At 35.5% G+C, this 14,860-nt stretch overlaps 1 protein-coding gene across 5 annotated transcripts in view; it reads left to right on the forward strand.

Moving 5' to 3' along the window:
- thraa (thyroid hormone receptor alpha a) overlaps positions 1 to 14,653 on the forward strand; it is a 48,736-nt gene extending 34,083 nt beyond the window's left edge. For 4 of the 5 annotated variants that reach the window (XM_051101313.1, XM_051101302.1, XM_051101306.1 and 1 more), the window contains 5 exons: positions 59 to 206; positions 717 to 922; positions 2,530 to 2,673; positions 4,078 to 4,336; positions 6,673 to 14,653. In XM_051101313.1, coding sequence (XP_050957270.1) covers positions 59 to 206; positions 717 to 922; positions 2,530 to 2,673; positions 4,078 to 4,336; positions 6,673 to 6,923 — 1,008 coding nt within the window. In that variant the 3' untranslated portion in view covers positions 6,924 to 14,653. Of the gene's footprint in view, positions 1 to 58; positions 207 to 716; positions 923 to 2,529; positions 2,674 to 4,077; positions 4,337 to 4,473; positions 6,196 to 6,672 lie in introns of those variants that run through there. The other variant, XM_051101330.1, reaches the window with a different exon arrangement.
- Positions 14,654 to 14,860: the final 207 nt, after the last annotated feature.

Genomic DNA, 14,860 nt, shown 5'->3' on the forward strand with positions numbered 1-14,860 from the left:
GCTTGATAATCATAGTCAGTCTGTACTTACTCATTCATTTGCTTTCTTCTGCTTCCAGGGTTTCTTTAGGAGGACAATACAGAAGAATCTACACCCTTCCTATTCCTGTAAATATGACAGCTGTTGCATCATTGACAAAATCACCCGCAACCAGTGCCAGTTATGCCGCTTCAAGAAGTGCATCTCGGTGGGCATGGCCATGGACTGTGAGTGTAAAAAATTACTACAGACTAACCCAAACCAAACCCAAATTTTACTTTATTTTCATTCTGTTTTATTTTATTATAAAAGTTTTTTAGTTTTTTTATTTTCAGTTTTATTTTATGTCAAAAAAGAGTTATGTAGACTACAGAAAATGTATCCAAATGATTACAGTTTTTATATTTTGAAGTATAAAATATATAAATTATAAAATGACTACAGATTTTCACTTTTTATGTAAAGGTAATATTAATAGTTTTATATATAAATCTGTAGTCATTTTATAATTTACATCTTGATGAATTTTCCCCCCAAAATGATTATTACAAAATCTGATGGTGAGAGTCTTTAAATGACAATGTTTCTCCAAAAATAAATATATAAATGTGGTCTTTGAAAAAATCTGCTATAATCTCCTTACTCATAATAACATTACATAACCTTGCCTGTCATTTCCTGTTTAGTACTAAGAGTATTAAATGAGTGATAGTGCAAGTGATTCATGTCCCTGGCAGTGGTGCTGGATGATTCAAAACGCGTGGCCAAGAGGCGTCTGATTGAGGAAAACCGGGAAAAGAGGAAGAAAGAGGAGATCGTGAAAACACTGCACAATCGACCTGAACCCACCGTCTCGGAGTGGGAGCTCATCCGTATGGTGACCGAGGCTCATCGCCACACCAATGCCCAGGGTCCTCACTGGAAACAGAAACGCAAGTTCCTAGTAAGAGGCCTAGATGTGTCTGTATGTCTGTGATCATGCAAAGCATTGATTTATTGACTACATCTACAGGTAGTTAGGTTCTTAGCTATACTGCTAATAACCTCCAAGTCTTGTCTGTCTGTCAGCTGTTCTTTTGAGAATCACTTCTTGTGTTTGAATGTCAGGGGTCAAAAATCACATGTTGCCAAGCAACTAGGGTTGTTACGCACAGTGGGCTGTCAGGATTTGAGAGTTGCTGACAATGACCAAAGAGCACTGAAATGGTCCTCAAACAATCAGATAAATAGATAGATGGATTCTTTTGTCAGCAGAGTGTGGTTTGTTTGGTTGGTGTGCACGCTAGTGGATCATACCAAGTTTGCTCGAATTCAGTCTAACCTAATGTGAAAACGCCATTAGAAATGGGATGAAAGGTAAACAAATTTCAGTCTGTGGTCTGTAAGATTTTGTAATTGTTAGAATCACCAAGGCTGCAATTATTTGATTGAAAATGCAGTAAAAACAGTAATACTGTGAAATATTACAATTTGATAACTTTCTGTTTTAATGTTTAAAATTGCTATTTGTTCTTGTGATGGCAAAGCTGAATTTTTAGCAGTCATTACTCAAGTCCTCAGTGTCACGTAATCCTTCAGAAATAATTTTAATATGCTGATTTGTTGCTCAAGAAAAAAAATCTTGTTATCAGTGAATAGAAATTGTAAAAGAATAGAATTTATTTGAAATTTATGGAACATTATGGAACATTGTAAGACTTTTAATACAACCTAATGCAACTTAATGCATTAAGTTGCATTAAAAGTCTTATAATTATCCATAAATTTCAAATAAATACTATTCTTTTACAATAGTATTGCAGCTTAATGCAAAAGAAAGAAAAATCTTTCAAAAAAAAAAAAGAAAGACTGACCCCGAACTTTTTAAGTGTTGTTATTGTAAAATGGTAGTGATTTATTTCTTTACTTTTTTTATGAAAACATACATCATCTTATTAGTGCTGGGCGATACGCCGGTTCAAATAGTAAAGCAGTTTAAATTATGCAAACGGTGTGCCACTTACACATCGTTGTTAATTAAAGGAGAAGTCCACTTCCAGAACAACGATTCACAAATAATTTACTCACCCCCTTGTCATCCAAGATGTTCATGTCTTTCTGTCTTCAGTCGTGAAGAAATTATGGTTTTTGAGGAAAACATTTCAGGATTTTTCTCCATATAATGGACGTCATTGGTGCCCCGAATTTTTTGAACTTCCAAAATGTAGTTTAAATGCAGCTTCGAAGGACTCTAAACGATCCCAGCCGAGGAAGAAGGGTCTTATCTAGAGAAACGATCTGTCATTTTTTTGGAAAATAATTTTGTTTTTATACTTTTAAGCACAAAAGCTCGTGTAGCACAGGCTCTGGGATGTGTTTGTTTTGTGCAGTTATCAGTATGATATCACAAAGCTAAGGTCAAATCATTCTGTTTTTTTGCTTTAAATGTATTTCTTATGGTATAGGCAGTGAATATGTTAAAAATGTGAAAAACCTTGTTGTTGAACCTTTTTGCAATAGTAACATCTGTCAGATTTTCATTCCAAACCTCTGTATTGGTTTGCCTTTTAGCCAGAAGACATCGGGCAGTCTCCAGCCCCCACATCAGACAACGACAAAGTCGACCTGGAGGCCTTCAGTGAGTTCACTAAGATCATCACCCCTGCCATCACACGAGTTGTGGACTTTGCCAAAAAACTGCCCATGTTCTCTGAGGTCAGTGCACGTGAACGTCTCAATTCTCCACCGTTCCTGAAAAAGCCCCCTCCGCAGTTGATGGTTATTCCCTAAATAAACAAAACTGTGTTGCATTATTACACTGATTATCAGAGACTGCTGTGAAAGAGCAATTATCTGCTCAGCTCCAGCTGTCACTGTACTTTCTGAACCAAAACTGCATGTCTGTGTTTGTGTTTGAATGAAAGAGGCTGCCTGAGTGTTTCCTTAGTTTCAAATCTGCCTGGTTTGCTACCGCATTTGAGTAATGGCCTTATTAAAACATTGGCTGTGATCACAGGCTGTTGCTGTGCTTTGAATCGCTTGTTATTTTACAACTCTAATTGCTCATGTGAACACATAATGATCACAAATCATCACTTGTTGACTCACTGCATTGGAGGACATTGAAGCATCTAGTTAGAAGCCTCTGAGGGATGTATTTGATTGTGCTAGGAATCTCAAAAGACTATTTAAAAGACAAAAAAAAAACCAACAACAACAACACAGATTTGTCATTGTCAAGGCAAGGCTTCTGTTAGCCCATTTGGGAATTAATTCAGATTTCTGCTACCCTGTCAACATTTTAACCAGCCCCAATACAAAAATGTTTACAAATTTTTCAAATACTATTTTTAGAACTTAAATTTATTGCTTGTAAAATTATACATTTAGGTTAATTTTATTTTTTTCCTAATTTTAAATATTTTTATAGAACACTTATTAAAATGTATTAGTTTTTAAATTTTTTAATCAAATACCAAATAACATTTATTATAATTAAACAGGAACTAATAGATAGCTTTTTCTGGAAAATTATGGCAAAACATTTCAGATTGCTTTTTAATTTTTGCAATCTTTCTTGCAATTTTAGCAGTATCTCATCTCTGTGTTAAACCAGGTTGATTTTTTTTCCTCCTTTATGACTGATATTAACATACATTAAAGGGATAGTTCACCCAAAAATGACAATTCTATCATTAATTACTCACCCTCATGTCGTTCCAAATCCGTAAGACCTTCGTCTTTATCTTCGCAACATAAAATCCCATATGATTAAGCTTCATAAAATTACAGTTGAACTACTGATGTCACATGGACTATTTTAACAATGTCCTTACTACCTTTCTGGGCCTTGAGTGTGTCAGTTGCTTTGCTGTCTATGCAGGGTCAGAAAGCTCTCGGATTTCATCAAAAATATATTAATTTGTATTCTGAAGATGAATGAAGGTCTTACGGGTTTGGGACGACATGAGGGTGAATAATTATGACAGAATTTTCATTTTTGGTTGAACTATCTCTTTAACAATCATATGGTGGTTCATCCTCGTGTTTGAGCTTTGACTGATATCATGCAATCTGCAAAAGCACAGTTGTGTTTTATTGTTTTCCACTGATTTCCAGCTGCCCTGTGAAGACCAGATTATCCTGCTGAAAGGCTGCTGTATGGAGATAATGTCCTTGCGTGCAGCAGTGCGATACGACCCAGAGAGCGAGACGCTGACCCTGAGCGGAGAGATGGCTGTCAGTCGAGAGCAGCTGAAAAATGGAGGCTTAGGAGTGGTATCTGATGCCATCTTTGATTTGGGCAAGAGCCTGTCACAGTTCAACCTGGATGACTCAGAGGTGGCGCTGCTGCAGGCTGTACTGCTCATGAGCTCAGGTGAGATGGACTGACAGCTGCTACAGCCATATGTGGGTTCCTAAGAATCCTCACTATTAATCATAAGATAGTTCACCCAAAAATGAGATCATGTTATTATTTACTCACCTTCATGACTTTTTCCTTTTCTCCCATAGAACACAAAAGGAGAATTTTTAATGTCTGTGTAAAGCAATATTAAATGTGTTTAGAGTTTGTCACACCACAGAAAAATGTTATAAACCAGTCAGCCAAATCTGAATGATAAACCCACCAAGTAAATAAAAAACTATCAAAATCTTGAAAAAATAAGCAGTATTCTTTCCTCTTAAACGCTGGGGGCGTGTCTGCTGTCAGAAGTGAAACCACGCCCACTCGCAAGACTCAACTGTCAAATACTGCTACAACCTTAAATGGATGACCGAGCTGTTTTGTAAGTTATTGTAATCAGTTAATATGCATTTACATGATGAAGGCATAGCTAGCTAGCAAACTGTATGCTGTAATAATTAACAGTAATGACAGTAACTCACGTTTGAGCGGCGAACCACTGATAATAATGCGCTCTAGTTATTATAGTGTTAGGAGAGGGCCCATGCTCAGTGGCTCCAGCGCGTTATCGAGACATGATTTCAGGCTCTCCCAGAAAAACCTAAGCACAATAATAGTGAAAAACTGTTTAATGGTCTACACTGTAAAAAATAAAAAACACAATTTGTTGAGTCAGCTTAAAATAATTTGTTACCCTGCGGCCTTAAAATTTTAAGTTCAGTCAACTAAAATAAGTTTAGTCAACTTGAAATGTAACAACTTAGATATTTGTGTTTGCTAAACTTAACAGATGGGTAAGTAACCCAGCTGCCTTCAAATTTTAAGTTGATTCAACTCAAATATCTAAATAAAGATATAACTAAAGTTGTCACTTAGTATAATTTAACATTTCAAGCTGAATAAACTTTTTTTGAGTTGACTGAACTTAAAATTTTAAGGCAGCCAGGTTACAAATTATTTTAAGTTGACTCAACAATTTTTTTTTTACAGTGTAACTCCACAATTCAGTACTACATAGTTCAGTCTTTGTGAAATGGTTTCAGCAATACGATACATTTCTAACATTCATAATGTGTTGAGAAACAATTTTATGAATTGCTTTTACACATGAAATTTTATAATCTCGGCCTCCGCTGCAGCTTATGGCGTCCTTAAAATCAGTGTGTAAATAATATTTACTGTATGTACGCACTGTATATATGTTTGACAAGACACACACAAACTAATGATGTTTGAACTGTAATGGGGAGGAGATCTATCAGTGAATAATAACTTTGTTAAATATTTAACGCTGTTGGTTCCTCACACAATTCATTTGTATAGCTTTAAAAGACATGGACTATGTTTATGGTGCTTTTGTGCTTAATATACAGTACCATTCAAATCAAATGTTTGGGTCGGTAAGATTTTTTTTTTAAAGAAATGTAATTTGTATTCAGCAAGGAAACATTAAATTGACCAAAGCCTACTGCAAAGAATTGTATAATGTTATTTATTTATGTATTTTTGTATGTATGTATGCATGTATGTATTTATTTATTTTAAAATAAATGCTGAAAAAATGTATCACAGTTTCCACAAAAATTTTAAAGAGCACAAGCGTTTTCAACATAGATAGATGGATGGATGGATGGATGAATGAATAAATGAATGAATAAAGAAAGAAATGTTTCTTGAGCAGCAAATCAGCAGAAATAATATAATACTTTGAAAATGTATTAAAATTCTAATATTTCACAATATGATTGTTTTACTGTATTTTTGATCAAATAAATGCAGCCTTGGTGAGCATAAGAGATTTGAAACATGAAACAAAAAATCTTACCAACCCCAAACCTTTTAATTAATTTTAATTTTTAATATAATTTTTCATTTTAATTTATTTAAATTAATTTTATTTATTATTATTATTATTATTTTAAATCAGTTATGTTTTCTTTAATATGGCATCTGCTCCTTAATCTTGGTCAAAAGGCATAACAAATATCTTCAAATATTTCATAAATTATTAACCTTTTTATGCAAAATCCATTCATGCTCAAGTGAGATGCATTACAGTTAATCTAATGCTTATTTATTTATAATTGCACAAAAAAGCATTAATATAACCCTTATTAAATATTGGTTTATCTGATAACTCAAAAGGAATTTCCTTTTGTGTTCAATGGAAAAAATAACAGCATATGGTTTTGAAATACATTATTCTGGGGTGAACTATCACCGTAACCTTCTTTTAACTTTCCTATTATGACCTCTTGCCTGGCTGAATTCACTTTAACATTAGTTTTTAATCTCCCATTGCACAGATCGCTCTGGACTGACGTGTGTGGAAAAGATCGAGAAGTGTCAGGAGATGTACTTGTTAGCATTCGAGCACTACATCAACCATCGCAAGCACAACATCTCGCACTTCTGGCCCAAGCTGCTGATGAAGGTGACGAACCTGCGCATGATCGGCGCCTGTCACGCCAGCCGCTTCCTGCACATGAAAGTGGAGTGTCCCACAGAACTCTTCCCCCCGCTCTTCCTAGAGGTCTTCGAGGATCAGGAGGTGTGACCCGAGAGCCACTGGGGAACTTGGGGAGGGAAAAAAAGGGGGCAAAACTGATCGTGAATTCGTTTTCGAAAAGCATACAAGAAGCATTTGTTTTTTCGCATCCTCATGCAATGCCGAACCAGAACATGTACTTTATTTTGCACCATCAGCTTTGTCTGGGATATTTCTTGGGTTGTCGGCCTCCACACCTTTCGACCCTATAGTCACTTGCCATTCAGATTCCTCCCACAGACGGACAAAAAGCTAGCATGCATCAACCTACCTCTCGTACCGACATACCTCCCAACCTCAGAAGGAGCTTATTTCAAAAGCGTGACAAAGAAACCCACACATTCAAAAGCATAACCGGTTTCAGAAACGCTAGCTAAGACAGAGGAAACTTCTATAAGCAACACGAACACCTACATTTGGGCTTTACACTATTATTAATCTACAAAACAATGCTAATTTTCCTCTGATTACAATAGTATTTTAGCATTCATCTTCCTCTTTGCACGCATAGAATATCTCCTTTGTAAACATAACTACCTGTGTGTACTCGTACACTCTGTACCTGCATTGATATGTGTGAACTTCTCATACCTTATATACACCAGCATACAGACATACATGTAGCAACATGTCCTTACATGTATGTATGCATACAATTCAACCTGCATTAACTCATCTATCTTCTTACAATGCAGTGTCTACAGTTCTCAAAAACCTTCCTATCTACCATATCCACTTGTATGTTACTTAAGCTGAACATTTTGTGACCTCATTTTCTGAACTTTCTGGTGTGTGACCCATATAGCCGTCGTGAGGTATTTCCTCCTGTATCCATCCGTCCTAGTGTTATCCATTTGGGCAGACAGATTGATGTACATACGTATTAAGCCATATGCTGTGGTTTGAGACACATCCATCTCCATATTATGGCCTTCAGATCAGTCGTTGTGCTCCCTATGTCTCATCAGATGGTAGTACCTTATGGTATTACACAGGTACTTAAAGGAGAAGTCCACTTCCAAAACAAAGATTCACATATAATGTACTCACCCCCTTGTCATCCAAGATGTTCATGTCTTTCTTTCTTCACTCGTAAAGAAAATGTTTTTTGAGGAAAACATTTCTGCATTTTTCTCCATATAATAGACTGATATGGTGCCCCGAGTTTGAACTTCGAAAAAGCTGTTTAAATGTAGCTTCAAACGATCCCAAATGCGGTTGTAAACAATCCCATCTTGGTGTAACGATTGGTTATTTTCATAAAAATAATACAATCTATATACCTTTTAATTCCAAACGCTCATCTTTGTGAATCTTTGTTTTGGAAGTGGACTTCTCCTTTAAAAGAATACTATGGTATTATCCAAAAAAAAAGTACTTCTAGGGGATTATAATCCCATCATTTCTTTGGACAAATTAGAAGTACAGGGTGGTAAATGATCCCTGAAAATCAGATTTTGACAGATAAAAACAGAAAAAAAACACAAACTAAGGGTTAGATCATAAGAATAGTAGCGTACAGTGGGGCTAAACATAAAAAAAACACTTCAGCAAAAGGCGTTGAGCAATATTCTGTTCATTTAATAATTTTATTTAGAAATATGATTAAATACTAAAAATATTTTTGTATTGTATTTAAGCCTGTATTATGCCTTTTTTAATGTTTCTAATATTGTTTTGGGAATCTCCTACAATAGATTCACATGCATGCAAGGTCAAACAACGCTTTCGTTCTCAAAATATGCATTTAATACCTCATTTTACAGCAATTCTCAAACGACTCATTTGAAGCAGTTCAAAGATTCAGTCTCTCCAAACTCCTCCTTTCTGTGAGCCTGATCTGCTCTGATTGGTCTGATGGCCCAGTCTGTTGTGATTGGTCTACCTCATACAACGCATGTCAGAAACGCTACACCCGTTGTCATAGTTTCATATTATGAAATCTTGATAGAAAATATAAACATCTATGATTTATCATTACTTACAGGTTGAGATTCTAATGAGATTCGGATTATTATGAGATTAAGACTAAAATTATTTTGGTACCGTATTTAAAATTCCGACCATTAATTCATTTCCAACCATCTTGGCATCACTTGCTTTAAAGTGCCTGTATTGTACCGTTTTTAATGTTCCTAATATTGTTTTGGGAGTCTCCTGAAAAAAAAAAAGTCTGACTGCAACAAACCTGAAAATCACAAACAAGCATTTTGCTGCAAAAAATATAATTTCAAGTATTCTCATTAGTTACAATGTTTACAATTGTTTAAAAAAAAAAAATGGCTTAAAAATAAACCTTGTTTATTTTGCAGAGCATAGCCACCAATAGGTATTGCTGTTCATTGTTTTGAGATGGAAATGAAAAATACAAAGTACTTTTGGCCCCACTGTACCCTACACCTTTGCTGATTTTAAAAGTAGGCATCTAACAATCTCTGCATCCTTCCTGCAAGAGGAAATGAAATGAGTGTCACTTACCTCTCCATGTCTTCAAACAGACTCTACCTCACCCCTCATCCATGCATCGCAGTCTACAAAGCACTTTTTTTCACCCACCCGCTCATTCATATATATTCCTGCTTAAACCTGTACATAAACGTGCACATGTACACTAAAAAGTCACATACGTGTGATAGCAACCTCACTCATGTGTGTGTGTGTGTGTGTATACTGCTTTTCCTTTCACTTGTGATGTGGGACCAAGTGTCAGTCTTGTTCCCTGTTTCTGAGGACAGTACGAATGTGCCGGACTGAATGAATTTTACTGTGCAGACCGATTGCTCAGCAGATTACTTTGCTTTAAGAAAGCGCTGGAAAAGCAGCACAGGAAGATGGTTCCTGCGTAAAACGAACCTCGTTTTTGGTCAGCCCAGTTCAGTGGTCCCTGTGCCTCTAAATCTGTCCTGTACATCTCACACAAGAACTTTACATGAACTCTTCCCCAGCAAAGGACACAGCCAGACCCCCAAAGCGTCCCTTCAAGTAGTTTAACCAGCTTAATTTTTCTGGTTCAGACGCATAGCAGGGTTCCAACGTCCTTTTTGACTGATACTGTGTCAGGAAGTGAGATGCAGCCTCCATTTAAAATGACACAGAGGAACAAAAGGGCAGAAAGGACAAACTCACTGTGACTAGCTATACTCAGGCACGGAGCTCCCATGAGGCCATGCACCTGACTCAGGCTCAATCCAACCCACCAGCACTGCAGACATGCACTGCCCACAGTCACAATCTACTGCACCAGCAAGGGTCAGCTCAGCTGAGCCCTGCCCACAGACCCTGTTCTTGGTAACGGGGAATCAGGAAGCCATTTGTTTTGCTGGACATCCAAACCTGCTTTACAGCACTTTTATTAGAGCAGAATTCAGTCCTATACACCTAGCCAGATCATGAGTATATTGACTGAGACTTTGACTCTTAAAGGGGTCATATCATGACGTTTGAAATAAAAGTTCATTGTACTATGAAATCAGACTGTAACTTTCAGAACTTCTTCCCTTGGCCACATTTAAAGGGGATTAACTGAAGCTATGCAGCAAAAATGTATTTTTCTGAATATTAACATATGACCGACGACATTTCCGTATGTGACCCTGGACCACAAAACCATTCATAGGGGTCAATTTCACCTGAAAGCTGAATAAATAAGCTTTCCATTGATGTATGGTTTGTTAGGATAGGACAATATTTGGCTGAAAAGCAACTATTTGAATATCTGGAATCTGAGGGTGCAAAAACATCTAAATATTGAGAAAATTGCCTTTAAATTTTTCCAAATGAAGTTCTTAGCAAAGCATTTTACTAATTAAAAATTAAGTTTTGATATATATATATACAGTAGGAAATTTACAGAACATCTTCATGAAACATGATATTTACTTAAAATCCTAATGATTTTTGGCATAAAAGTAAAATCGCTAATTTTGATCCATACAATGATTTTTTTGGCTATTGCTACAAATATACCCGTGCTACTTATGACTGGTTTTGTGGTCCTGGGTCACATATTAGCTATTCTTAATTGGTGTCCACTCTGACAAAGTAGGAAAGATAATCTTTTTCTTAAACACCAGAAGGACTCACGGTTAGAGTAAAATTTAGAAATTAAATCAAAATTTGCGCTTTTCCTGGCTGTGTGTAGCACCTGCAGATCCTACTGTAGGATCCCAGTATTAATGGGCATAGTTCACCCAAAAATTAATATCCTTTCATTATTTACTCACTCTCATGTTGTTTCAAATCCATAACTTTCATACAACTTTTTTTCACCTTTAAACACAAATGAGGATGCTTTTAATATATTCTCCTAATTTTTGTCAGTTTATTTAAAGTCCACGCAACCAAGGGTTTGATGCATTAAAAATGTCTTCCATTTTCTAACTCTAGCATTCTCTATTCTAATTCTATTTTTCTTTTTTTGCTGCCACTGTAAGAAAAAAAAAAATCTGTTAATTTACTGTAAGCTGTGCTTGCCAGAATTTTACTATGAAAAATACAGTAGCAACGGATTTAACTTAAAATTACGTTTAAATACCGTAATTTCATTGATTTAATGTTAATGTACCAATCTATTGAAGTACTGAAATCTGTTTTGTACCTTTGTAATACACTGATAACCACTAAAAGCAGGAGATGAGAAAGTCACATGATGAACCAAAGTCAATCACAAGCAGATTTTAAATACTAACATATATAGAAGGTGCACAGTGTCATTCACACAAACACCAAACACCATCATAACAAACATCAAGCTGAAATAATGCAAAATATTAATTTAACAACATTAGATGTAACATACAACCCTTATGTACACAACTGATAAGTAAAAGCTAAGAAAAACATAGTTATTTCAATGAAGAAACATCTAATGTAAAATGTAAGGGAATTCTGGAAAATTCGATTTACGTTTATTTTTGAAATTATACATTCTTTTTCACTTGCAAAAACGGTATACTACCGTAACATGTAATTTCCAATACAGTTTTTCACCATATAGAGTAGGGGAACTTACCGTTGACCAATTAATAGGTTTTTACTGTAGCATTTTTACAGTCTTTTGGCGTTAAATTCAGTCTTTTTTTTTTTTAGTGTGTTTCAAATTTTTTAAAAACACTTGCTCTCTCTATTCTATGTCTATTCTAACTACTTGTTTGGTTTTTTGTTTTGTGTTCTAAAAAAAGGGGTAACAAAAAGCCTCTAAAACTAGCATTCTCTATTCTTTTTCTAATCTATCTCCTTTTCTTTTTTTCTAATATAAAAAATGACCCACTAACACTAGCATTCTCTATTCTTATTGTATTCTTTTGACTTGTTTTATTTCTATTTAAAAAGGGACCCTTTAACACTAGCGTTCCCTGTTTATTTTCTATTTGATCTACTTGTTTTCTTTTTATTTATTATAAAAACTCTTGCTACGTATACTGTATTAAGTTACCCAAGACTTGTCACAGCGACTACATATTATTGCTCTTTTGTTGGTTTGATTGCGTCTGTTGTCCTCATTTGTAAGTCACTTTGGATAATGACGAAATCTAAAGTACAAAGACGTAAAAGTAATCCATATGAATCAAGCTGTTGAAGCAAGTCTTCCAAAGAGACATGAGCACTTTCTGTGTTGAGTTCATTTAGACTTTTTTTCCCAAATATAAACACAGAGATAATCAAATATGGTAAAATTAGTAAAGAACTTCTGCTAGGAAAATAGCCCTTTTTCCTTTAACTCATGCATACAACATTCAATGCAGAGTTTAAAATGAAAGTCCTTTTGGTTTGGAAAGTCATGAGTGTGAGTAAATGATGGCAGAATTTTCATTTTTGGATATTCCTGCAAGAAACATATTTTAACGAGGTTTCAGTGCAAGTTTTAGGGCAGCTTGGATCCAGTTTACAGATGAGCACAGCAAAGCTCTGTTGATCATTTCACGTGCAAAGAAACGCAAAGTGTATGTGAAATTTTGACTTTTGCCGAAGCAAAAATGTATACGTGGACCTCAGGGGAAAAACATTTAAATATTAATCAAATGCATGATATGACTCCTTTAATAGATCTTAAAAAAGGCATAGTCTTCTCAACAGCTCTCTGGAAAATTCACATGCATCAATAAATCGCATGTCAACTACACGTCCACAGTCTCCAATGTAGCAAGTCATATTTGAGGTCCAAAAGTTCAAGTGTGGAAAAAAAAAAAAAAAAAATGTCCATCTTCTGATGAGGAATGTCAAAAATAAAAAAAAAGAGCTCATTCTTTAGTCAGAATACTTGCTGTGTTTTATGCTGAGTGGACATTAACGCACTTCCAGGCTGTGAATTTTAACAAACAAAACTAAAGTTCATTTCAGACACTGTACTCTGTTATACATGTTTTTCAATCTAAACTGTACTGTGGGTGTGTAAGTGCTCAGTGTGAACAGCCATCGTGCTTCTTATGTGTTTAGTTGGTTTGACACACTTCATTAGTATTTACTCTGTCTCCCATATCGAGATTCTCTTGTAGTGATTTGATGATGAGCACTTCTGTTATTTCAAACCTTCATACCTCACATGTGAACGATATGAGAGGATGAGATCAACATAGTCACTTTTGTGTCAAACACACAGCAGTTCTCACTCCTCCAGTATCTTAGACTGCCATAATGTGATCAGGCTGGAACGAATGTAGTTGTAGGTCTGACAGTTTAAAAATGACGCCAAGATTTTTAATCAGCCAGAAAAGACACATCTGCAGCAGAGGTCAACCACAGTCACCAGTACCTCAATCTATAGTACTCTAACACACAACTTGACCTCACCTTACTTTAAGAAACCATCCTCATCCTCACCGCAGACACCTCACTGGCTACTGTTTTGTAAAACCCATTCAGTGCAATAGACTAAGAGTACAGAACTCGATTCCTGGAGGGCCGCGGCCCTTCAGAGTTCAGTTGCAAACCTGCTCCAAGACATACAATGTGGCCCTCCAAGAACTGAGTTCTGAACCCCTGCAATATGTTCGATAAGTGATGCAGTATATAGCTATATTTTTTCTTCTCTAACAATGATTTTATCTGCATTCTCTCTATCACAAATAGCTCTATATTATGACAAAGACAATGATGCTTGCACAAATGTTCGTGTGTGTCCTTTTCTTGCTCGTGAAGCATAATTGATGTGCTTTTACTTAATTTTGAACACTATGCTTATGCAGGAAGTTGTTAAGATGCCGTCTCCTTTATGGGTCGGTGGTCCATCTACTCCAGCAATGCAGAATTGCTGTTAAATCATCCTTTGTAGCATTGTACATTATCCTTCTATGAAACTGTCCTAGTACCAACCTGTAATGGACGTGAAAGGCCCGTGAGGTTTTTCCCTAGTGGGTGCAATGCAGACTATGTTTAATTTTTGTTATTCCTTTTTTATATTTCAACTTTATTTGCAGAAAGATTAAAAAATGTAAACTTTTAACCGATTCTCAAACCGCCGACTATCATTCAAGGTGTTTGCTTTGAGCTATTATTTTTGCATGTAGTAACTAATTTAACAATTAAGATCATATTTTCACATGCAGGAACCACGTAAAAATGATTCATAATATAATAATAATAATAAAAGTCCTATTTGCAGCTATACAATCAATATATATATGTGTTTAATACCAATCAGACAAAAGCAGAACATGAGGGAGGGGTTTAAAAGTAACTCAGGTATGTGTGCTACTTTTCACTTTAAAAAATGTTTAATAAATGATTGTTGTCTGTGAAGATCTCTTGTGTTTGATTATTTGTGATTAAACTGTAATTACTCAAAAAGCTACTCAAAAAGGGCTCACTGTATGTATGCACATGTGACCTTGGTCCACAAAACCAGTCATAAGTGTAAATTTTTCGAAATTGAGGTTTATACATCATATGAAAGGTGAATAAATAAGCTTTGCAGTGATGTATTGTTTGTTAGGATAGGACAATATCTG

This window comes from Labeo rohita, chromosome 3 (genome assembly GCF_022985175.1).
Source record: "Labeo rohita strain BAU-BD-2019 chromosome 3, IGBB_LRoh.1.0, whole genome shotgun sequence".
Taxonomy (NCBI): domain Eukaryota; kingdom Metazoa; phylum Chordata; class Actinopteri; order Cypriniformes; family Cyprinidae; genus Labeo; species Labeo rohita.